Source organism: Dermochelys coriacea, chromosome 1 (genome assembly GCF_009764565.3).
Source record: "Dermochelys coriacea isolate rDerCor1 chromosome 1, rDerCor1.pri.v4, whole genome shotgun sequence".
Taxonomy (NCBI): domain Eukaryota; kingdom Metazoa; phylum Chordata; order Testudines; family Dermochelyidae; genus Dermochelys; species Dermochelys coriacea.
Genome location: NC_050068.2, coordinates 162,459,831 through 162,485,356, shown reverse-complemented (window position 1 = coordinate 162,485,356; position 25,526 = coordinate 162,459,831). Strand labels below are relative to the sequence as shown.

Below are 25,526 nucleotides of genomic sequence, written 5' to 3'. Positions count from 1 at the left end.
ATATACTTGGAGTGTGCCAGGCTGCAGCCCCTATTCCGGCTCCTCACCAATATTTTATTACGTTTTTGGTTACACTTCTCCCCTCACCTTCTCATTTATGCACTCCCTATCCGTGGCCCCACAAAGTCACGGGATCTCCTGGTCAACCTCCTCCTGGCCCTAGCTAAAATGGCCATCTATAAAACCAGAGTGAGGAGGTTGGCTGATGGAGTCTCCTGTGACTGTGGGGCCTATTTCCTATCCTCGGTCCATTCACGTATCTGGGCAGAGTTCCTCTGGGCGGCGTCCTCTGACTCCCTTGACGCCTTTGAGGAGCAGTGGGCGCTGTCCGGGGTTCTCTGCTCGGTGTCCCCATCCAGTTCCCTTCGTTTGACCCTTTGACCGCACTCCTGTCCCTGTTATTTCATTAGTTGTCCCCCAGAAAAAAAAAAAAAGTCTACTTAGAGACAGCATTGTACAGTTGTTTATAAAACCTAAGATTTTTATAACTGAAAGAAGTTAACCAAAAAGTTTCTCTTTTTCCCTTTTAGTTTGTTTTGTGCATTAGACTGTACTTTGTGTATAGGTAGTACCAGTGTATACAGTACCTGTACAATCAGTTTCTATCTTGCTGTAGAGACAGTATGGACATTAAACAAAACAGAAATACTCTTTTAAATTTGCTGTCAAAAACATGAATGATTTTATTTTAAAAGTCTAAGCTTACAGAATCACGTTAATTTCTCACAGCTTCAATAACCCCATCTGTAAAATGGGATTCACATTTATATGAGTGATGACAAATGTGGTGTGTATAAAGCACTCTGAGATATTGAGATAAAATGAGCTATAAGAGGAGCCCAAATGTCCTCTGCTCATAGCAAAGGCCACCAAAAGCAGAGAGGGGAGCAGAACAGTGAGGTGTCTGGTCACCCCACATGTACCCGCAGAATCCAGTCCCCTCCACTGTTCCCTCTAAGCTGTGCGCATGTGCACGCGCACACAGATCCTAAACCCCATGCACATGGCGAAACACCGCACGCACAAAAATTTGCACAGAAGAAATTTTTTGCTCACACAGTCTGTCAAAAATTAGAGGGAACGTTGGTCCCCACCCGCTCTCCTCAACACTCACCCGTCAGGGGCCCAGAGCCAGGCAGTTTGAAGCCTCCCATCAGGGAGAGGCCAGGACACAGGCACTGCACATCCAGCTCATGTCCCACCAGAGAGCAACAGTGCCGGTAAGTGCCGCCTGCACTCACCATGGCCGCAGCTCTAGGCTCACCCTGTGCCTGGAAATCTTGCCTTAGCCAGGAAAGGCCAGCGGGCAGCGAGGTACTCTAAGGAGAGCCCCTGACACAGTATATATATATTTTTCATCTAATTAAATTTAATTAGCCCCAAATGCAGCAGACTATAAGCAAACTTGGCCAAAATACTGCAACCCCTGACTGCTCAAAAAATACCACAACTGGCATGCATAAAATCCCAATTCCACAGGAAAACCTTGAATGTGGCAACATTCAAATAACGTGTCTGAGTCTGTACACAGTGTGTGTGTGTGCAGGGAATGTGTGCATGCAAGGGATGTGGGGCTGGGTGTGCACAGGATGTGTGCATGCAGGAAATGTGGGGCTGGGTGTGCGCACAGGGTATGTGTATGTGCAGGGGATGTGGGGGTGGATGTGTACAAGGGTGTGCATGCAGTGGATGTGGAGTGGGTGTGTATAAGGTGTGTTTCTACAGGGTATGTGGGGGTGCACAGGGGGGTGCACGTGCAGAGGATATGTGCATACAGGGTGTGCGGGGGGGTGTGGGTGTCTGTGTGCACAGCGTGTAGGCACGCAGGGGATGTGGGGTAGATGTGCGCAGGGGGAGTGTGTGCAGAGGATGTGGGTGAGTGCGTGTGTAAAGGGGGCGCATAAGGGTGGGAGGATGACGGTACGCAGGGTGTGTCTATGGAGGAGCAGTGACTGCACGGGGAGGCTATACGCATGAGGGTGCGGGCAGGGATCGTGCGCACGGGAAGCGAGCGAGAGGCGCGTGCGCAGGGACGGTGGGTGGCTGGGTGCGCACGCAGGGGACGGAAGGGGCCGGGCTCAGGTTTCGGCGGCGGCGCCTCTCCCTTTCCATGCAGCCGGGCGGGGGTGTCCGCGAGCCGCTGTCACGTGGGTCGGGGCGGCCAGGCAGAGCGCGGCTCCTCGGCAGCCTTTCCGCCCCAACAGCTGCGCACGAGCCCGCGAGCTGGGGGCACAAACCGCCGCCGCCGCCTCGGCGCCTCGCCCCGCCCCCGCAGGCGGGTGCCGCGCACGCACAAGGGGGCGGGGCTGACGCTCGCCGCTCTTCCTCAGCGCCCGGCACTGCCCCCAACTCGGGGCCGGAAGTGGTCGGCCCCGCCCCGGAAGTGCTTGAGGGCGGAGACGGGCGCGGGCTGGGACGTAAGCCTCCGCTGCTGCGTTAGTTTTGCACCGGAGTTAAGATGGCGGTGCAGACGCAGAGCGGGATTCGCCTCAGCGCGGTGAGCGGGCGGCCCCGGGGGGGCCGTGAGTTGGTTTCTCCCGCCATCTCTCTCCCCCCCCCCCCTGTCTCGAGTCCGTTCCCTGGGGACCAGGTGGGGGCGGCAAAGGGTCCCCCCAGCAGGCGGCAGCTCCCGGCGCCCAGACACGAAGGGGCGGGCTGAGGCCTGGCCCCGGGCAGGGGAACCTGCGCTTCCGAAAACCAAAACACCGCGGAGCCTGCTGGCGGCTCCCGAGAGACGGGCCGGGGGCTCGGTCCGCGCCGCCTTGGGGCAGTGCGGGCTGGCTGGGAGGGGCTTTTCCACCCTCCGCTGGGGGAGTCCGGGTGGGCGGGAGGGGCTCGGCGCTCTGTGCCGGTCTGGCCGCGGGGATGGTCACCGCATGGCTGTTGGGGGCGGTGCCATCGGGGCTGTTTGGAAACAGTCAGGTGGGCGAGGTAATGAAGGACGCCTCAGCTCAACTCAAGTGTTTCCGGGAGGGGGACTTGGGAGACGATGCAAACGCCTCTCGGTTTGATGCTCTGGCCCTGCCTATGGAGGTCACGGGACAGGTTTGGGCAGGAAGCCCGAGTTTGGGAGGCGGCGGCGAACAAAAACGCTGGCTAGATTTAAAAGGACATGATCGTTCTTTGGGGTAGGCAGTTGTCAGGGATCTCTTCAGGGGAAACCTGTTGGCACCCACAGATACCTGCAGGGTTTTTAAACAGCTCGGCGTTCCTGTGCCCTTCTCACGTGATGGAAGAGCTTAGATAATATGCAGTGTTGTTGTAGCTGTGTGGCTCCTATGGTATTGAAGAGACGAGGTGGGCAAGGTAATATCTTCTATTGGACCAGCTTCTGTTGAACAAGGAGAAAAGACAAAAGTGCCATATCACCAGTGGTGAACACTTTTTTTCATGAAGCGATCATTCTGTATCTGATTTATCATTTGTTATATCCTCAAAGGAAACCTGCACAGCACTTCCAAAAGATGAGTGAGAGCTTAAATTCATAAGTTTGTTAGACAGGAAAAATCATGGTTATAATAAAGGCACTGGCTTCGTGGCTTATTACCCACTAACCCCAGTTTTTGTCAATGACTACAACGGTGTTAATGGGCCCTTCACCTTCACTGCTCCCTTAGAATATGTGCTATCAATTTATGCTGAACTATCTTGTATTTAGCTGTGACGCTCTGAGGGCTTGTCTGCATTTCAGGTACGTACCGGGAGGCAGTTACCAAGTCGAGGTGAGAAGCCCTCCCATTGACCTAGCGCTGTGTACAAAGGAAGTTTGGTCTGTACTGTATTGCTGAGTGACATAGTTATAACCGTGTAAGTTCCTAGTGTAGACTAGGGCTCACTACCTTTCCCAGATCTGAAAAAGAGCTCTGTGTAGCTTTAAAGATTCTCTCTCACCAACAGAACTCAGGCTTAGATAAAATAGACAGGCATGTAGATCTTCTGGGGTTTTTTTTTCCTCTTACACTATTCTTGGTGTTCCTACTGTTAAGACAAAAGAATACTTTGTTTAAGAAGCCTCTTTTTGGGTCACTGTAATCCACTGGTCACAGATTCCCCAAGGAAGGACAGTAGGCACCAAATTTAGTTGGGTAAGCACAGTTGATATGAAGGCTGTTGGAGCTTAGAACCCATTCTATGAGTGGGAGACTAGCAGGATTGTCTAGGGGAGAAGGCATGAGACCTGAGAAGTGGACTTGGAGAGATCTGTAAGGGGTGAAAGGCACAGCTAACCATGGTAGTGGCAATTAGCATTGTCCGTGGCTGTAGCTATAACCAAGGGCTAAAACCAGTTGACCAAATCACTTCAAAGTTCTGGATGTTTAAAAATGACTAGTAATATTGAGAGTTGCCAACTCTCCTGGTTTTGCTGGGAGTCTCCTGGAATCAGGCCCTATCTCCCAGAGGCTACTGAAACCAAACCAGGAGATTTTAGGCTGGTAAAAGTCAGGAGGTGCAGCAGGCTAAGGCAGACTCCCTGCTTGCCCTGGCCCCGTAATGTTCTTGGAAGCGGCCAGCATATCCCTGCGGCCCATGGGGATGTGGGGGCTCTGTGTGCTGCCCAAATGCCGACTCCACAGCTCCCATTGGCCAGCAACAGCAGCCAAAGGGAGCTACAGGAGCAGTGCTTGTGGGTGTGAGCAGAGCATGGAGCCTCCTACCCCTAACCCAGGTGCTGCAGGGATGTGCCAGCTGCTTTTGGGAGTGGGGTGGTGCCAGGGCAGGCAGAGAGATTGCCTTAGCCCCACTGTGGCACTGCCTGGGAGCTGCCCGAGGTAAGTGCCTCCTGTCTGGAGCCCTCACCCTCTCCTGCATCCTAAGTCTAGAGCCCCCTCCCGCACGCCAGCTCCTTGCCCCATCCTTGAGCCCCCTCCAGCACCCAAACTCCCTCCCAGAGCTTGCACCCCACACCACCTCCTGCGCCCCTACTCCAGGCTCAGCCTGGAGCCCCTCCCAAATTCTGAACTCCTCGGGCCCTAGCCCAGAGCGTACAAGATACCTGGGGAGCAGGGGGGATACATTTGCCACAGCCTGGTGGGGGAGAGCGAGCAATGGAGGGAAGAGGGATGAAGTGAGTAGGGCAGGACAAGGGTGTTTTGGGTTTTTTGTGATTAGACAGTTGGCAACCCTAGTAGTATTGTTTTCTAATATTTGAGTCCTTCCAAAAGAAAAGTGATTCTAAAACTTTGTGCACAATTAAATATCATTCAAATGCAATGTACAAGATAATCAAAACAAACGGATCTTATGTTCAAAAAGCAGTTCTATTAGTTTGTTTTCAGAAGGAACTTAATAAAATCTATAGTGGCTCTGTTTTTTTAGAATGGAAATTTTGTTAACATTACTACTGTATATATGAAGTAAAATTATAATTAGGAAGATGAAGATTCAGAAACCTATTTATTTAGAAGTATGGAACTGAATAGATGAAGGAAGATAAACATTTATAATCTCAAATATACACATTCAGTGCATTAAACTAGTTAAAATCTCCCAGAATCTTTCGTACTCATGTTCAGCTTTATTGTGGAAATTCACTACTATTTAAATTGTTGTAATCTCTGTTCTTTGAATATGCAGAATCTGTCAAAAGCAAGATGTATATTCTGTTGAAGTTTGCTAAATATGCACTTTGTGCTAGGTACGTACTGTTAGTGCAGATGTCTCCGCGGTTTATTTTCATCTGGAATGTTATGTACAAAGCTAGAAAAAGTTTGTAAGGTGTGGTAATGGAATCTGTGGAATTTTCAATTCTATCTGTCATAAACAAATGGAAAATAAAGATGAGCAGAATTAAGTTTATAAAGTTGAAACAAAGGGGAAAATGTAACTATTGTAAGCGTGTTCTCCATGTTGGTAGCATAGTGACCTTTTTGTATTATGCTGTCTTTACTTCCAACCAGTAAGTTGATTGATCCTGATTATCTGGTGTCTTGACTCACTATCAAATGCTGATAGCTGACAACATGCACGGTATTCTGTGAAAAGAAAAGGAGTACTTGTGGCACATTGGAGACTAACAAATTTATTTGAGCATAAGCTTTTGTGAGCTACAGCTCACTTCATCGGATGCATTCAGTGGAATATTCTGTGTATTCCAAACATCATCATAAATATATCCAGTATAACTACCCATCATTCAACAGGGAAAGATTTATAACAACTTCAGAAATGTAAAGAATTCACTGCAAATGAAAGTTATAATAAATCTTACAAGCCTTTTAACTCCTACAATCTCTCCTGCGTATGATATTATAGAAACACTGGTGGCAGCTCCGTAGATAAGGCTGCATTCTGAAATTATGTGTTTATGTATTTTTCTCTACATGTAGGTGAGCTTTCAGAGTGAAATTTTACTTTGAGTATTCTGAGTAGTTTGATTTCTTTTCATAAACTTTAAATTGGGCTCTGGCTGAAATTTATCCATGGTAGCCTGACTTTTTGTGTGTGAGCGCATGCTGGGGGTGAGAGAGAAGGAATCAACTGATCAAAAAAGAGCCACTATGGGTTAATGCTTTTCTGTCAAATTTATCCTGTAACAGAGTTTTATGTGTAGCTGCTGACAGATTATTTTCTGTCAGCAACTCCATTTCTCTGACAGTATAAAAGATTTTTATCTTTCAGAGTAGTGCAACTGCTAATGGATACAATCTTCTCTGTCAACAACTGTACTTCTCTAGCAAATAAAATCTTATGCCACTGAAGAGCAGCTGTCACAGAACTAGGGGACTCAGTTTTCTTCAGGTCTCACCTCCCCTACTGAACCTCTTCTTCCTGCTTAAACATTTTTTTAAAAAGCCTAAGCAATTAACACACAAGTTGTAAAGCAGTTATGGTTGCCACTCATGTAATATACCGACATATAATCAACATGCATGCCCATTGTTGTTGTAGCTGTTAGTCCCTCCCAGTATATTGGAGACACAAGGTGGTGAGGTAATGTCTTCTATTGAAGTTGGTCCAGTCAGAGATTCTCATCCACCTTGGCTCTCTTACGTGATTAAGGAAGAATTAGCTGTCTAACAGTACATATCCTGTAGTCCACAGGCCTGCCTTACCATTACCATAGCTACCGCGAATGATAGACAATGCACAACACAACCTTAACTCTGCTCCTCTAAGGATGCCAGCCTTCCAGCATCCTCTACCAAATATTCTCTCCCAGCCTACTAAACTACGTCAGACATTGACCACTGATAGTATTGGGGATGTGGAGAATGCAGTAAAGTAGTATTTGCAGAGGGCAGCTTGAAGGGGCAAAGTTAAGATTCTGATGTACAATAGTAATACTCAGGTGTGGGCCTGTGGGTAGAGGAGTAGGTGGTATGTACTGTTAAGTGGCTTAACTTCTTGTTTTGTGTCCAGTAAGTTACATGTGTGACAACCTTAATTGTTTTTACAATAAAGATTTTTGTCATCTGTAATCTCACTGGCCTGGCCTGAATATGTACTCTGAGTACCTGGCTATGTAGAAACATTGATATGTGACTTGAATTTGGCCTGGTGAGTCCATTGTTCATAACCTCTGAATAGGGAAGGTATAAGATTTGCAGTTTGTTTAGGATCTTTGGGTGGGGTAAGTTGGTGTAGTGATAGATCTGGACTATAGATTAAGATGTAGTTTCTTGACAGAAGTGGGTAGTTGGGGTAGGGAAGCTTTCATCTGTTTGGTACGTTGAGGCAAAGGCAACCATTGTTGATATCAGGTAGGATATTTCCCAGGGAATGCCTTGCTGCAAAATGATGAACTAGCACTCGGCTGAGCCATCATGGGTTAACAAGTTGTTAATGTAGCCTCACGCTCTACAAGGCAGCACCAAGGGAGCCATGAGGGAGGAGACACAATAGGCATAGGGCAGTGGCTGCAAACACTTCCCTGTGGAAACTAAACATGATGATGAATCCATGCTATCCTGCTGGAGTGCACAACTCCCTCCTCCAGAAGGCGCATGTACGGCTGCACAGGCGCTGACTTTCCAAAGTGCCAGGGGGTGCTCAGTCCCCGGCTCTGCCCCAGGCTTGTCCCCACCCACCCCCCAGAGTGTACTGCGTCCTCGGCCCACCCTTATTCCAAGCCACCACCCGCTAACAGGCGGTGGCCAAATGACGTTATGCAACGTTGCACAACTTTTAATTACTATGTTCTCTAATAGATCAACTTTTGAAACAACATTAACTGACAGGTTTCAGAGTAGCAGCCGTGTTAGTCTGTATTCGCAGAAAGAAAAGGAGTACTTGTGGCACCTTAGAGACTAACAAATTTATTAGAGCATAAGCTTTCGTGAGCTACAGCTCATTTCATCGGATGCATTTGGTGGAAAAAACAGAGGAGAGATTTTATATACACACAGAGAGAACATGAAACAATGGGTTTATCATACACACTGTAAGGAGAGTGATCACTTAAGATAAGCCATCACCAGCAGCAGGGGTGGGAAAGGAGGAAAACCTTTCATGGTAACAAGCAAGGTAGGCTAATTCCAGCAGTTAACAAGAAACGTTAACTGAGATGACATTAAGTGACGAGTTACTGTACCCACTCATTGAATAGTGCTACAGCTTCTGGGGGCAAATTCTGTGATTCTTAGCAATGTAGAAATTAAAGCTGCTCTATGAATTATTTCTTGTCTGTCCTTTCTGGCAACATGGGGAAAATTGTTGGAAGGTATTGGACTAATGATGGCACCACAGCGAAGTTAACCTGCGTCCAAACTGCAATAGTTGTACAGTTGCTGAGCTGTGCTCACTTCTGTGTTAGCCTATACCTCCTCTTGGGCCTGCCATTTTGAGTTAAAAGCACCACTGCATTCAAATTAAGGGGTTTTATGTGTGATGATGGCTCAAGTATAACTCAAGTTAACTTTGCAGTGAAGACCAGGCCAAAGACACGTTAAACCTTTGAGTCCTGCTGGACAGTGAGTTAGTTTTAATTTAATCAATAGAAAAGGGTTCAAGAATATGCATCATGCGGATATGTTCCTGTTTTGTGCATTGGATTCCTTTAACTCTTCTATGTATGTAAAAATTGCTTTTCAAACAAGCTTTACAACATTCATGTGGGATGAGCAATGTTATTAGAGACAAATGTGGGTGAGGTAATATCTTTTATTGGACCAACTTTTAGTATTTTAACAACACTGGTGGCTTGCCCATGAGAGGATTGTGCATTTACATATACATATACAAAAATATAAAAGCACCCAGGATTAAGCTCTCCAAAGAAAGTTAAAGGTTTCATGCAATAACCACTCCCTGAAAGTCATTTAAGGATATTGTGTGAGCTAAATCGCTCTCCTTTGTACAGGTGGTTAGACCTTTCTAAGCTGCCTTTGTTTTGCAGAGCTGCTGTATAAAAGTGTTGATGGCCCAGCTTTCTGGGCCTTATGGTCTCCTCCGTGAGCAGTGTGGGACTAGGAGTTTCTCTGCCCTGGGTTACACTACAGAATTACTTTGGTATAACTGCTGAACTGGAATTAATTTGCAAACTGGATACAATTAACTTAGGCTTGAATAGAGACTGGGAGTCATTACACAAAGTAAAACTATTTCCCCATGTTCTCTCTCCCCCTGCCTCCCCCCGCCCCCCCCCCCCCCGCACTGTTCCTCAGATGTTCTTGTCAACTGCTGGAAATGGCCCACCTTGATTATCATCACAAAAGGTGTGTGTCCATTTCTCACCCCCCCCCCACACTCCTGCTGGTAATAGCTCACCTTAAATGATCACTCTCCTTACAGTGTGTATGGTAACACCCATTGTTTCATGTTCTCTATGTATATAAATCTCCCCACTGTATTTTCCACGGGGAATGCATCCGATGACGTGAGCTGTAGCTCACGAAAGCTTATGCTCAAATAAATTTGTTAGTCTCTAATGTGCCACAAGTACTGTGAATAATCCATACCACTGAATGACGTAGGTATACTGACCTAAGCGCTAGTGTAGACAGTGCTATGTCGGCTGGAGAGCTCTCTTACTAACATGGCTACGGCCTCTCATGGAGGTGGAGTTAAGTCAACAGGAGAGCTCGCTCCCATTGGCTTAAAATGTCTGCGCCAGAAGCGCTACCGCAGAGTAGTTGCATTGGTGCAGCTGTGCCACTGCAAGTTTGTAGTGTAGACCTGCTCTCACATGTAGAAGTGCAGAGGTATTTAGTGAGAGAGAGGTTCTCAGAAATTGTTAAGCTGATGGGTGAGTGTGTCCTGGAAACAGGTGGAAATGCTTTACTTGAGGTTTCTGCAAGAGTGAGTTGCTTGTGCGCCATTTACCACCCCCGTTCAAGGAAATAGGATTGTTGTGTCTTTTGTAAATAAACAAGTTACCTGAAGAAAATACCTGACTCTGCATCACTAATTTCCGCTCCAAACAGAAAACTGACGTACAAGGTCCTGATTTCTGCTCTCTTGGCAAAGGTCAACAGCATTATATCTGTGAAGATAATGGACAGGGTGACTTAGGCCTTGACTACACTAGAAAGGATTTCCTGGTATAGCTGTTCTGGGATAGAATTTAGGAGCTTGACTATCCAAACCAAGAATCGCCACTGCTTGACCTAAAGGAGCTATTTGGCTAGGGGTAAATAAGTCTTCATCAAACTGACCCAATTACTACAGGGAGACATGTTTGTACACACTAAGAGCAGGTCTATACTGCAAAGTTTGGTTGAGACAGCTGTCTTTCAAGCCTGTGAAAAAACAATACTCCCTGTCAACACAATCATATCACCAAAAACTCCAGTTTAGATGCAACTATGCTGACAGAAGATAGCTATGCCGCCAGAAGCAAATATTCAGAAAGGTGATGTTACAATACTGGTGGAAAAACTCCATCTGTTAGTATATGCTATGTCTGCACTAGGGGGCTCCCCTGTTCAGCTATATTGGCAAAGCATTTGTAATATAGACAAAGCCTAAGCCAGTGTATTGCTCCTCTTGGTGGTTGCCCCTAGTAAGAATAAGTGCTTGTTACATACCTAAAGAAAAGATTACTCTTTTAGCTCAAGTGGTTGAGGCTTGTGCTGGAGAGCTGAGATTTGGTTCCTCTAATGACCTCTAGAGTCAGTAGGCATGTAATTGTAATTGCAAATGTAATACTCCTGGTGGAATTCTGTGCCAAAAAGTTTAAAAATCTACAACAAAATAAAAATTTTGCACAGAATATTTTAAAATTCTGCATATTTTGTCAAAATAACAATATAATCACACCACTTTCAATTATTTTTAGTCATTTATTTCAAAATACCTATCAGCAAGTATGTCTGTAACAATACAGACGACAAAGATTCAGAAAATGTTTTTTGACAAATAGATTCCTTACTAGGCATATTAATACAGAACTCTGAGTAATTCATTTAAACCGCAATACAGAACCATATTTCCTGCACCGTTCAGAAGCAGTGTAAAGGCTTGGGGGAGTTAGGGGTAACAGAGGAGCTGAGGGAGAGGGAAGTAAATTGCTGGGAAGGAGCCTGGGAGTGAACTTGGAGGGCTCTTTGGTTTGGATGGGAAAAGTAGGGGACAGGGAGGGATTGTTAGGGAGCTTCCCCCATGCAGACCCTGGTTGACGCCTAACCTCTCCTGTTCAGTCAGGCACATCTGCCCCTGTCCCCATGTGTCTCTGTACCCTCACCTAGCTACTTCCCTGGCCCTATGTGTCCCTGTATACATCCCCATGTGTGTTGGTGCCCTCACCCAGCCATTCCCTTGGCCCTATGTAGCTCTGCACCCCTCCCCTGTCCCCACTGGTCTCTGTGCCCCCACTCAGCCTCCTATGTAGCTCTGCACCTCCGTGTAAGATTCTCTGAAAAAGAAAAACCAACTTCATAGGATGACCTTGAGGACTCTAGTCCAGAACACAGCATAACAACAAGGGCTAAATCTTGCTGATCATGTCACTTTCTTGAAGAATATTGATAATAAATGTTGGAAATATTCTTCAGATTTTTTTAAGTATGGTAACTTGACACTCATTTGTATAAAATAGCTACTGTAAATGTCACAATATTTAATAGATATTGTCTTTCACTTTATAGTGTAGAGGGAAACACTGAGTTAACACTAACCTTTTGTGTTTTTGTTTTTTGTTTCAGCTTTGTCCAAAGTTCTTGCACACAAATTCTACCAGTCACACTTGGCCGTTCAGTGCAGTTGCAGAACTTATAGGTATCAGCACTTCATTTATTGAATACTTGACCCCTTTGTTTTTGTTTAAATTGTGCAGTGACTTTGACATTAAAAGTTAAATTCAGCTAAAATAATTATAGTAATAGAAAGTGAAGGGGAAATAAGGTTTTAATTTTTGCTTCTGTGGTACATTGAGAGCAATAAGTTTCAATTTAATCATATTTAAAACTTCCTTACACTGTATTAACACATGTATTATTATTTAAAAAAAACAAAACTGTTTTTGCCATGTACGCTATTTGTGGTTTATTTTGTTTGGAAATAGATCTGTCAGGTTCATTTACAGTAGCACAGTGGTATAATTAAGGTTTTGAACATTGCTAGGGAAATGTTCAAATTTAAGACATTTTTTTTCTCATTTAAAATCCATAAAATCATTTCTTAGGCTTTTGTTCAATTTTCAATCACAAAACCTAAATGTTGGACTTGTCTACTTGTAATAACAGTTGCCAGTAAGCCAAAGTGCACTTTGCTTTTATCTTTGTTCAGTTTCTAGTTTTATAAAAGCTAGAAGTTTGATTGTGTTACCTTTTTTAAGGTACGTTTTCTCAGGACAGTTTGTATCTCATATTTGGTTGTCGAACAAGAAAATATTTTATAGCCTTATTTGTTAGCCATATGCTTCTTTTTCCTGAATTGCAGTTCAGCTTAGTTAGGAGCTGTCAAGGTTCCTTCCCCACTCTGAACTCTAGGCTACAGATGTGGGGACCTGCATGAAAGACCCCTTAAGCTTACTCTTACCAGCTTAGGTTAAAAACTTTCTCAAGGTACAAACTTTGCCTTGTCCTTGAACCCTAATCTTCCACCCCCAAGCGTGTTAACAAAGAACAGGGAAAGAGCCCACTTGAAGATGTCTTCCCCCCCCAAGCCCTACAACCCCTTTCCTGGGGAAGGCTTGATAAAAATCCTTAACCAATTTGTACAGGTGAACACAAACCCTTGGATCTTCAGAACAATGAAAAATCAATCAGGTTCTTAAAAGAAGAATTTTAACTAAAGAAAAGGTAAAAGAATCACGTCTGTAAAATCAGGATGGTAAATAACCTTACAGGGTAATCAGATTCAAAACATAGAGAATCCCTCTAGGCAAAACCTTAAGTTACAAAAAGACATAAAACCAGGAATATACATTCCATCCAGCACAGCTTAATTTACCAGCCATTAAACAAAAGGAAATCTAAAGCATTTCTAGCTAGATTATTTACTAACTTAACAGAAGTTCTGAGACTGCATTCTTGATCTGTTCCCGGCAAAAGCATCACACAGACAGATGAGCCCTTTGTCCCTCTCCCCCTCCCCCCCCAGATTTGAAAGTATCTTGTCTCCTCATTGGTCATTTTGGTCAGGTGCCAGCAAGGTTATCTTAACTTCTTAACCCTTTACAGGTGAAAGGGTTTTGCCTCTAGCCAGGAGGGATTTTATAGCACTGTATACAGAAAGATGGTTACCCTTCCCTTTATATTTTTGACAGGAGTATAGCTGGTTGAGAAGGACAAAAGAAGTAGGGTGAGTGGGAGAAACTGCCCATTTCTACTGCCATTCAGTGGTGGTTTGAAGGAAACTGAGGTCAATCTTAATTTTTAGCATCTGGTTTTGTGTGAAGATCAGTCATTACAATCTCTGGATTTTTAAAAATAGGTTAGCTGTTTCCCTAGTAGGCAGCAAATTAGTAACATTTTTTTATACAAGGTACTAGAAAACAAGATTTTTATTTTCCTTTTTGCTTATGACGACGTCTTCAGTGGAATTTTACCTTTGCTATATCTTGAACTATAAATAGGGGCGGTATGGTAGAGGGAATGGTTTTGGGGCTGTGTGTATTGAAATTATTAATATAGGATACTACCATGACACCAGTTCAATCATAAATTCCTTTATTAAATCTAAAGGCCGAATGGTTTTTCTGTAATTGCTCTAAATAGGTCTAAAAGCCTAAATAATAAACATCCAAACAATAACAACACTTTTATGAGCATTTGATTACAAATATTTACCAAAGGGTTTACAGGGATGCTTATATCCATATTGTTTGGCTCCAACTTGTACAGGCAGGTATTAGCAATGAACCCTTAGAGCAGAGGTGGGCAAACTATGGCCCGCAGGCCCCTAGCACCCAGCCCCTCCCCCACTGTCCCCCCCCTCCGCAGCCTCAGCTTGCTGGGCCACCCGAGCTCTGGCCCACCACTCCTGCTGAGCAGTGTGGTGGCATGGCTAGCTCTGGCTGCTCTGAGCACATGGTAAGGGGACAGGGAGGCCGGGGGGGGGGGCTGGATAAGGGGCAGAGGGTCCCGGGGGGGAAGACGGGGAGCAGGGGCAGTTGGACAGGGCAGAGGTTTGGGGGCGGTCAGAGGATGGGAAATGGGGGGAGGGTTGGATAGGCGTGGGAGTCCCGGTGTGTGTGGATAGGGGTCGGGACAGGGAGCAGGGTGGGCTGGATGGGTCAGGGGTTCTGAGGGGGGCAGTTAGGGAATGGAAAGTGGGAGTGGGCCGGGGCCAGGCTGTTTGGGGAGGCACAGCCTTCCCTACCCAACCCTCCAAACAGTTCTGCAACCCTGATGTGGCCCTCGGGCTAAAAGGTTTGCCCACCCCTGCCTTAGAGTTTACTTTTTTTAATACACTTTAACAAACAAGTGATGTCATTGCCAAATATGGGACCTTAGCTAAGGCCAGATGAAGCTGTTTTTTATAATCCATTAAACAAACTGATATAGACAATTACTTACTGTACCCAGAACCCAATGAACCAGGTTTTATTTCTATTATTTCAGCACAAACCTTAAATAATATAACACAGGTATTTTGAAGTGTTACTGAAAGTTTAACACCACTCTTCTTATGATCTCATTCATTTTGACCACATGCATTGGGCATATTGCATATGTTTAAAACCATAGTTCACCCAATTCTAATGTGAGCTGATATTCCTGCTAGGGCAGGGGTCAGTAACCTGCAGCATACGTGCCAAAGGTGGCACACGAGCCGATTTTTACTGGCACGCTGCTGCCAGCTGGGGTCCCGACCGCCGGCCCTGCTCAGCCCACTGCCTGGGTGAACAGAACCCCAGGCTGGCAGCAAGTTGAGCGAGGCCGGGATCCCGGCTGTCAGGAGCCAGTGGACAGAACCCCAGACGGGCGGCAGCCTGAGCCGCTCAGTCCACCGCTGGTCTGGGGTTTTGTCCTCCGGCCCCAATCAACCTGCTGATGGTCTGGGGTTCTGGCTACCGGCCCCTTGCCGGCTGGGATCCCGGCCATCAGCCTTGCTTAGCCTGCTGCTGGCCTGGGATACCAGCCGCCGGTCCCGCTCACCTCGCTGCTGGTCTGGGGTTCCAGCCATCCGGGCCTGCTCAGCCCTCCTGTCAGCATGGGGTACTGGCAGCCATCCCAGGGCTCTGCTCCTGGCCTGGGCCCAGCGCTTTGCAGCCCTTATCAAAAATTACGCTACAATTAGCTTGAAAACTTTAAAAAGTTGTATATTACAGTAATCATTAAAAATGTATGTTAATAAATACATAGGTTTGATGAAACAAAGTAATTGTACTTGTGTGTCTGTGCTTAATTTGTTTTTTCAATGATTTACCTTCTAAAAAAACCTCGCATGTCTCACGTCCCCCATGTTAAGAACCACTGCACAAAACTGATAAGATCTGCATGTTAATTTTATTTTAAATGAAGCTTCTTAAACATTTTTAAAAACTTGTTTACTTTACATACAACAATAGTTTAGTTATATAATATAGACTTTTCAAGAGAGACCTTCTAAAAACGTTAAAATGTATTACTGGCACACACAACCTTAAATTAGAGTGAATAAATGAAGACTCAGCACACCACATCTGAAAGGTTGCTGACCCCTGTGATAGGGGATGGGGTGGTGGTAATCCTTTTATTTAAAATTGAGTCAATTTGGGGGGTATTAATCAACTTTTACATGTTTTACATATAAGCTGATGGCTTAATCAAAAAGATGAAAATAAAACTAAAATGCATTTCTAACTCTAGAATTGACATTCATCATCAATTACATCTTCAATTTATGGTTTTTGTTTAGGGTCTGTGGTAATTTTTAAACAAAGTAGCAAAATCTCGCTGTTCAGTGCTTTACAAAACTGTATGCGCTAGTCAAGGAAAAAATTTTATCCCCTCTCCCCAAATTAGTTTGTGGCAGATGCTGTTATGAGGTATTGTATTACTACAATTTAATTTTGCAAAGTACCACTCTATATTTACACTGTGAAGAAATATATATAATTGACAATATAAATTGATAAAGGACATTTTTGTTATGCACCTTTGCTTTTACATGTTTGTTCACTCACAAATTCAGAATGGGCCTTAATGCAAATTGCTAAAATTCTGCAGGGTTTACATTTAATTCCAGTGGCTGCTCATCAGGATTGCCAGCAATAGTTTAAGTGGTTCCTAAATGGCAGATCCTCATTAGTCTTTGGAAAGGCCTTTTGTTTGAAAGCTACTTGGTAACCAGCACTCATAGCTTAACCCTATATCTTTCTGAGTGATTAGTGGTGGAAAGTCATCAGCAAACAGCCCAGATAATATGGTATCTGTCTACATGAGTGATTATAAAAATTGTTGTACACGGAGTGGGGACTGGCCTTCAATTCTGATCCTAAAACAACAACTATAAGCCAATCATTTTGTAGACCCTGTACAATATTTTAACTTTTAAAAATGGCTTTAGCTGGTTTTAAAAGGAGGGTGAAGGAAAGAAGTGTATGGAATTTAATGTTTTATGGGTAAAAGATGGGACATCCTGAATCCACTTACCTGGGAAATACTTTCATAGAACGTTTGGTATATAAGCCCTTCACCAGAATGATGTATTTTTGAATGTATGGATGCTATAGTATTTTAATTTGTGCTCTTGTTAATTTCACACTTCCCTGACTTTCAGACAATGCTTATGATCCAGATGTGAATGCAAAACAGATATGGATAGACAAAACAGTAATAAAGGGCAACATATGTTTGACATTTACTGATAATGGAAATGGTATGACTTCAGATAAACTGCACAAAATGCTCAGGTGGGTAACTGTTTTGTGGATATTTTTATGGTCTCCCACAATCATTCCAATTTCCAGTTTCAGATTTTAATGTTCTGCTCATTCCTGCATATTTTTATATCAAATCTGCAAATTAATTTAGTGCCTGTGAAAATGAGACTAAGATTAGTAGCTAGATCCAAGCGATAGGCAGATGCTGGTTAAGCATTCATCAAGATCTTCAGTACATTTTGTTCCTCATAGATTCATAGATTCATAGATACTAAGGTCAGAAGGGACCACTCTGATCATCTAGTCCGACCTCCTGCACAGCGCAGGCCACAGAATGTCACCCACCACTCCTATGAAAAACCTCACCCATGTCTGAGCTATTGAAGTCCTCAAATCATGGTTCAAAACTTCAAGGAGCAGAGAAGCCTCCCTCCAGTCAACCATGCCCCATGCTACAGAGGAAGGCAAAAAAACCTCCAGGGTCTCTCCAATCTGCCCTGGAGGAAAACTCCCTCCCGACCCCAAACATGGCAATCAGCCAAACCCTGAGCACATGGGCAAGATTCACCAGCCAGATACCCAGGAAAGAATTTTCTATAGTAAATCAGATCCTATCCATCTAATATCCCATCTCAGGGGATTTGGCCTATTTACCCTGAATATTTAAAGATCAATTACTTACCAAAATCCCATTATCCCATCATACCATCTCCTCCATAAACTTATCGAGTAGAATCTTAAAACCAGATAGATCTTTTGCCCCCACTGCTTCCCTTGGAAGGTTATTCCAAAACTTCACTCCTCTGATGGTTAAAAACCTTCGTCTGATTTCAAGTCTAAACTTCCTGGTGGCCAGTTTATACCCATTTGTTCTTGTGTCCACATTGGTGCTGAGCTTAAATAATTCCTCTTCCTGAATCACCCATCTCCATTTGTCTGTTCCTGAGCCTATTTAGAGTCAGCAGCAATACTGAAATATGTAGTTTTGTAATGTCCGTAAGTGGCATAGGATAGGGGAAGAAGAGAAGGATATACTTGTTAAACTCAGTTTGTGTGAATATAAACCCACGTAGCCAAAGTTGAAAGGTAGTTAGCTCAGTGCCATTAACTGCCACGTAACCGTTCAGTTGCTCCTTTGATTTAGTGGGTTGTAGGTGAAATGTATTAGAATTAAGATTTTGCACATTGTTCAAAATTGCAGGTACTGTAGAACAATTAAGGGCTGAGGAATTGCTGTAATGAACAGTTGTATATTTTCTTTTTGTGTTTTTTCTAATTACTGTTTCTTGTGAGTTAAGGGCTTAATGCTAAATTCACTGCACAACTACAGATCATCACTTCTAAAGAAATGTCTGTCTCATTTACCAATGCAAAATTGACGTTTGTTTACAAATTACTGCAAAAGCAATTGAGAGAAGTGGAAAAACTGTTCACCAAGGTCCAGTTCAGTCTTTATAATTGACTATTAGACTGATTTGGGAGCACTTTTTGTATAATCCCATACAGGTTATACCCCTTGGACATATTTAAAGATGGCAATAGATGACACTAGGGAGAAATTTAGCATTATAACATCAATCTGATCCTCAGCCTTTGTCTAGTTGTTGAGCAAATACATCTTTTAGCTGTGCTGTAGTCACTGATGTCAAAAGTAGAGATTAACATCTGTTTAAACCTGTTTTGATATCAATCTTTTGTGGGTTTACACTTTTTACAAAATGTTCTAACAATGTGTTTCAGCTTTGGTTTCAGTGACAAAGTTACGATAAATGGCCGCATTCCAGTGGGACTGTATGGAAATGGATTTAAATCGGGATCTATGCGCCTGGGAAAAGATGCAATTGTTTTCACCAAAAATGGAGAGACCATGAGCGTTGGCCTGTTATCTCAGACCTTCCTAGAAGCTACAAAGGCAGAACATGTCATTGTTCCTATAGTATCATTTAACAGGCAACATATCCTTTTAAGTATTTTCAGACATAAAAAGTGGTGCACTTGCATATGTAAAAGTAGGATGTGAAGAGACTCTCAGGAATGCTTCTTGCCCTCTCAAGAGATGGAAATTGCAGTATTGCTGATGTCCTCCTTGTATATAAGGAGGGATGGGGGCTATGGGGTTGAATAATAGCAACAAAACACTTGTCTGAGACATGTTACAGAGAAAGCCCAGAGTACTGTGGCTATGCCAAAGAAGCTCACCTAGAAATTTATTTTAATTTGTGAAATGTTAAAGTCTTTAACTTAATTTTTACGGCAAATAATTAATCCAGTAGAATACAAAGCCAGCCTAAAGGCTATCCAAGCATATTCTTTGTTCTCTACTGAGGAGAAGTTACTAGCAGAGCTTGATGCTATCATGGGGAAAAAAGGAACAAGAATCATCATTTGGAACCTTAGAAGGTAAGATGAAGTCCAGTATCTGCTAAATTGTGAACTTAAGTGTGCATCAGTTTGGTGGTAAGCAGCTAGATTTTAGAAGTCTTGGTGGAACAACTCTCTAAAGCTATAAAGCTAATGAGCATGAGTTGGTAGTAACTTAGTGGGAACATGCGGAATCAGACTGATAAACTTGAGAGTTACAAGGTCGTTCATCCACTACCACTAAACTATCACAACGGAGCAAGTAAAATAGCCAGAGGCAAAGAGACTAAAGCCAGGTCTACACTACAGTGTTCTGGTGGCATAGCTATGTCTGTTAGTTATGCCAGCAAAAAACCCTGTGTTCACAGTTAATATAGGCAAAATACTTTCGTTGGTATAGCTTATGCCCTTTGAGGAGGTAGTTTAACTGTGCCAGCAAGAGAATTACTTTTGCTAGAAAAAGTTGGAGCGCTGCTAGAGAGGTTTGTTGGCATTGCTATACCTGCAAAGTTTTTTTGCAGTTGAAAACTAGCCCTAAAATGTGATATCTTGCTAAATCTTATCTGTTTTAATATTTTAATGGATGTTTGAGAGAAACCAGGCAGCTCCTTAACTAAACTTTCTTGTGGCCTAGTAGTAGTATACTTAAAATGCCTGGAACTTTTCAAGTTTAATTCTAGTTTGTTGACGCTTACAGTATCTAATCCAGAATTTCCCCACATATTTACCATAGCAGAATAAAAGGCTTAATTGGTCATATTCTCAAAGTCAGTAGAAATTGGAGAACAGATTTGTTTGGTCAACTTCTCCATACATGTGCCTCTTCAAGATTGTGCCCTATAGAATCATAGAAATGTAGGACTGGAAAGGACCTCAGTAGGTTATCTAGTCCAGTCCCCTGCACTCAAGGCAGGACTAAGTAATAACTAGACCATTCCTGACAGATGTTTGCGGAACCTCTCACATTGGAGGTTTTTACAGACAGGTTAGACAATCTGCCTGGAGATTTGTTCCAATACTGAACTACTGACAAGTTTTTCATAATGCCCAACCTAAACCGTCTTTGCTGCAATTTAAGCCCATTGCTGCTTCTCCTATCCTCAGAGGATAAGGAGAACAATTTTTCTCCCTCCTCCTTGTAACAGCCTCTTTTGTACTTGAAAACTGTTATCATATCAGCACCCCCTCAGTCTTCTCTTCTCCAGACTAAACAAACCCAATTTTTTCAATGTTCCCTCATAGGTCATGTTTTCTAGACCTTTAATCATTTTTGTTCCTATCATAGACTTGAAGGTCAGAAAGGACCATCATGATCATCTAGTCTGACCTCCTGTACATTGCAGGCCACAGAACCTGCCCCAAAACCTGGGAAAGAATTCTCTATAGTAACTCGGAGCCCTGCTTATCGTTGGCTGTAGGAGATTTGCTGCTAGCGGTCATAGATGGGCTACATGCCATTGTAGGCAGTTTCATCATACCATCCCCTCTATAAACTTATCAAGCTCAGTCTTAAAGCCAGTTAGGTTTTTTGCCACTACTCCTCTCCTTGGAAGGCTGTTCCAGAACTTCAGTTCTCTGATTAGAAACCTTTGCCTAATTTCAAGCCTAAACTTGTTGATGGCTAGTTTATATCCTCTTCTCTCCTCTGGGCTTTCTCGAATTTGTCCACATCTTTCCTGAAATGTGGTGTCCAGAACTGGACAAAATGCTCCAGTTGAGACCTAATTAGCACAGAGTAGAGCAGAAGAATTATTTCTCGTGTTATGCTTACAATGCTCCTGCTAATACAGGGGTTTCCAAACTTGGTTCACAGCTTGTTCAGGGTAAGCCCCTGGTAGGCCCTGAGGTGCTTTGTTTACCTGAGCATCTGCAGGTACGGCCGCTCACAGCCCTCGGTGGTCACGGTTCGCTGTTCCTGGGCAATGAGAGCTGTGGGAAGCGGTGCAGGCCGGGTCACCGCTTCCTGCAGCTCCCATTGGCTGGGAACGGCAAACCGCAACCACTGGGGGCTGCAAGTGGCCGTACCTGCGGGTGCTTAGGTAAACAAAGTGTCTCGCAGCCCTCCAGGGGCTTACCCTGAACAAGCCGCAAGCCAAGTTTGGGAACCCCTGTACTAATACATCCTGGAATGATGTTTGCGCTGCCTTCTTTTTTTTTTTTTTTTTTTTTTTTTCTTGGCAAGTGTTGTACTGTGGACTCTCATTTAGCTTGTGGTCTACTATAACCCCCAGATCCCTTTGCACAGTACTCCTTCCTAGGCAGTAATTTCCATTTGGTATGTGTGCAGTTGATCCTTCATAAGTGGAGTATTTTTGCATTTGTCCTTACTGCATTTCACTCTGTTTATTTGAGACGATTTCTCCAGTTTGTCCAGATCATTTTGAATTTTAATCCTATCCTCCAAAGCACTTGCAACTCTTCCCATCTTGGTATTGTCTGAAAACTTTAAAAGAAAAGGTGTACTTGTGGCACCTTAGAGACTAACAAATTTATTTGAGCATAAGCTTTCGTGAGCTTATGCTTAAGCTTATGCTCAAATAAATTTGTTAGTCTCTAAGGTGCCACAAGTACTCCTTTTCTTTTTGCGAATACAGACTAACATGGCTGCTACTCTGAAACCTGAATACTTTAAGTGTACTCTCTATGCCACTATCTAAATCATTTATGAAGATATTGAACAGAACTGGACCCAGGAGGGATCCCTGTGGGACCTCACTTGATATGCCCTTTCAGCTTGACTGATAACTATGGTCTGGGTCTGTAATTCCCTGGGTTGTCCCTATTCCCCTTTTTATAGATTGGCACTATATTTGCCTTCTTCCAGTCTGGAATCTCTCCCATCTTTCATGAGTTTTTGAAGATAATAGCTAATGACTCAGAATAATGTCCTAAGACAGCTCCTTGAATATTTTAGGATGTATTTCTGTAGTAGTATTGTTGGGATTCATTTAGAACAAATGAATGTCATTGCAGTGTTACCTGATAAATATTAGAGAACTCTTCTTCGAAGATATGTTCCTTTTTAATCAACCATACTTCAGAATCTCCAGCTGAAATAAGCTTGCCTGCTAAAATCTTCCTCTTCCACCCCTCTGTGGTGCTCTGCCTTCTTCAGTAATTGTTTTGGGTTATTTGTTTTTAATTTTTTAAATAATTTAATATAAATTTATTTTATTTATATTTTGGACTGCCTTCCACAGAGATAAAGATGGAGAAACGGAACTCGATTTTGATAAGGATAAATATGACATCAGAATTCCAGAAGATTTAGATGAAGCAACAGGGAAAAGAGGGTATAAAAAACAAGAGAGACAGGACCAGATTGTGCCTGAAAGTGACTATTCGCTAAGGGTAAGTATACTGTTTACTTTACTTTACTTAAAAAAAAAAAAAAAAAAAAAAAACACACCCCAAAAACATCAATGACAAATCTGGAAAGTAGGTTAAAATATTTGTTTTCAATTAGAATGATTATCCTACAGCAGCATTGGCCATAAAATATTTTGAAGACCATCCATTTGCTTTTGCAGTATTTGTCTGTGATGCTTCCCCAGGGTGCATCTCAGCTTCTCCAGGATTGTGAGGCACCTAACTATAACCTGCCCTTAGTGTATGGCAGCTCCCTAACTCTGCCAGTCATGGGCAACACAAGCACTTCCCTCTCAGCCTATGCTTGCTCCACACTCACACTCACCCTCTCTCTGCAGGTCAATGATAGATATGGTCCAACCTCCAGGCCCTTGTATGTCTTCCTAGTACCCAGCCCCTGTTCCACTGGAAATTCTCAGTATTCACAGATTTGGTGCTCCCAGTTGCAGTACACTGCAGTTTCCAGTTTTTTCCTGCAGATCGCTGTTCTCGTTAACAGACAGCACTTAGATATGTTTCTAGTGAAAGCAAAGAAAAAGTGTATTTAACAAAGGAAAGAGATTCAAGTGAGAAGAAGTATTGGAAACAAATGGTTACATATAAAATAAAATCACAATGCTCTTAGAATCTAGACTTATTTAATGCCTTCTAAAGCAAAGTTCACCCCAAAGACCTTCCACTATTTTTCAACCAAGCTTGATGCAAAAGGTGATCCTTTTTGTATGAGGCAAGCCATACTATCAGCTTGTCTCCTCAGTGAAGGAATTGTCTGTCTTCTTTCCACCACTTGAAAACCTGCCTGCAGCCAGGGGAAGTGCCTGAGAGTGCCAAGGCCGTGCCCCTGTTGCAAGAGCAGGATGCAGCCCAGAGAGGACAGGGAGAGGTATCGTGCAGCCCCCAGCATCTAGGCAGCAGCAACCCTGGGGCCTGGGCTCCACACATCCTAACACTTCTGTCCCTAACTGCAGCCCTGCAACCCTGCCTACGCCTGGGTCTTTCCATGTGGAATGACAGTGCTGGGAGCCTGTGGAGCTGCAGGCAACAAAAGTCAATAAGCAGCAAGTGTGTCGCCAATATCCAGACCAATTCCAATTCTAGTTAATTGGATGGTTTCAGTTCCAGGCATAATGTTTTTAACAGGAAGTAGTTATCATCAGGGTGGTTGTTAAGTAGCATTTACTCTATATAGAGAGAGAATGTATTATAAATCATTCATGTTGGTTTGGTTTGGCTTGCATAATAGAAATTACCATGTGTTTTGCAGGCTTACAGCAGTATTTTGTATTTGAAGCCAAGAATGCAAATCATTATCAGAGGACAAAAAGTGAAAACGCAGCTGATTTCCAAAAGTCTTGCATACATTGAACGCGATATTTATAGACCAAAATTTTTGGCTGTATCCTTTACTGATACGTACATCATTGCATGCTGAATGGGAAGACATGATGTAAGTATGCTGTCAATTCTGTGACAAAATGTTGTGTTGCAGATATTCATTAAGATGCTATACCAAACCTGGGGCCTGATGGAATTGTTCCAGTTTGAAAGTATTGGATCATTTCTGAATGAACTTTCAGTATGAAGAAACTGTTGGGTGATCAAATTATCCTTAACATCCAAAAAAAGGCTAAAACTGTAAGAATCACCTTTGGATTTAACTGTAGAAACAAAGACCATTATGGAATAATGATGTACCACAAAAACAGACTCATCAAAGCTTATGAAAGGGTTGGCTGTCAATTAAAGGTAAGAATTTAACCTTGAAAAACATGTTAATATTTGTTTCAGAGTAGCAGCCATGTTAGTCTGTATTCGCAAAAAAGAAAAGGAGTACTTGTGGCACCTTAGAGCTGTAGCTGTAGCTTGTGTAACTTGTGGCTGTAGCTCACGAAAGCTTATGCTCAAATAAATGTGTTAGTCTCTAAGGTGCCACAAGTACTCCTTTTCTTTTTTTTTGTTAATATTTGTGAATTAGAAACTAGTTTTAATTCAAAACAGTTTACCTAATTTGTTTTATTGAGAAATATAATAGTAATAAAATACTGATTTTTAAGAAATGTTATACTTTGATGTAGCTTTAGTAAAATTCTTGGTTTCTGTAGTGTCAATGCATCAGTTTAATACTGAAAGCTGTACTAAGAACTTCATGATAAATGCTTGCTTTAGTACTAAGCTTGATGTACAAAGCGTAGGCAAGAATGTGTCACTTTTAGGAGAAAAGAGGGACTCGAGAAGCATAGAAATGTAGGGCTGGAAGGGACCTCAAAGTAATCAGTCCAGCTCCTGGTGCTGAGTCAGGTCCAAGTAAACCTAGCCCATCCATGACAAGTTAGTCAATCTGTTCTTAAACATCCAGTAATATGGATTCACAACCTTCCCTATACCAGAGGTTTAACTACCCTTGTAGACAAAGTTTTTCATAATATTTAACCTAAACTCCCTTTTTTTAGTTCAAGCCCATTGCATCTTACCCTGCCTTCAGTGAACATGAACAATTGATTTATCCTCTTTATAAAAGCCTTTAACATACCTGAAGACTTCTCAAGTCTCCCCTCAATCTTCTTTCCTCAAGAAGACATGTCTAGTTCTTTTAACCTTTCCTTATAGG

General features: G+C 43.2%; 1 protein-coding gene and 1 long non-coding RNA gene across 3 annotated transcripts in view; one reads left to right on the top strand and one right to left on the bottom strand.

Annotated features, from left to right (window-relative positions):
* Positions 1-2,226: 2,226 nt before the first annotated feature.
* The window catches only part of MORC3 (MORC family CW-type zinc finger 3), a 52,473-nt gene continuing 29,173 nt past the window's right edge, over positions 2,227-25,526 (top strand). The window contains exons 1-8 of one of the 2 annotated variants that reach the window (XM_038388501.2): positions 2,227-2,497; positions 12,081-12,153; positions 17,086-17,218; positions 18,929-19,143; positions 19,441-19,588; positions 22,750-22,900; positions 24,183-24,314; positions 24,545-24,664. In XM_038388501.2, the coding sequence (XP_038244429.1) occupies positions 2,459-2,497; positions 12,081-12,153; positions 17,086-17,218; positions 18,929-19,143; positions 19,441-19,588; positions 22,750-22,900; positions 24,183-24,314; positions 24,545-24,664 (1,011 nt within the window). In that variant the 5' untranslated portion in view covers positions 2,227-2,458. Of the gene's footprint in view, positions 2,498-3,663; positions 3,723-12,080; positions 12,154-17,085; positions 17,219-18,928; positions 19,144-19,440; positions 19,589-22,749; positions 22,901-24,182; positions 24,315-24,544; positions 24,665-25,526 lie in introns of those variants that run through there. The other variant, XM_038388535.2, reaches the window with a different exon arrangement.
* LOC122458635 overlaps positions 2,845-25,526 on the bottom strand; it is a 29,271-nt gene continuing 6,589 nt past the window's right edge. Inside the window, exons 3-4 of the long non-coding RNA XR_006278730.1 lie at positions 15,480-15,595; positions 2,845-3,331 (exon numbers count right to left, since the gene is read on the bottom strand). This is a non-coding gene — a long non-coding RNA (uncharacterized LOC122458635). The remainder of the gene's footprint in view (positions 3,332-15,479; positions 15,596-25,526) is intronic.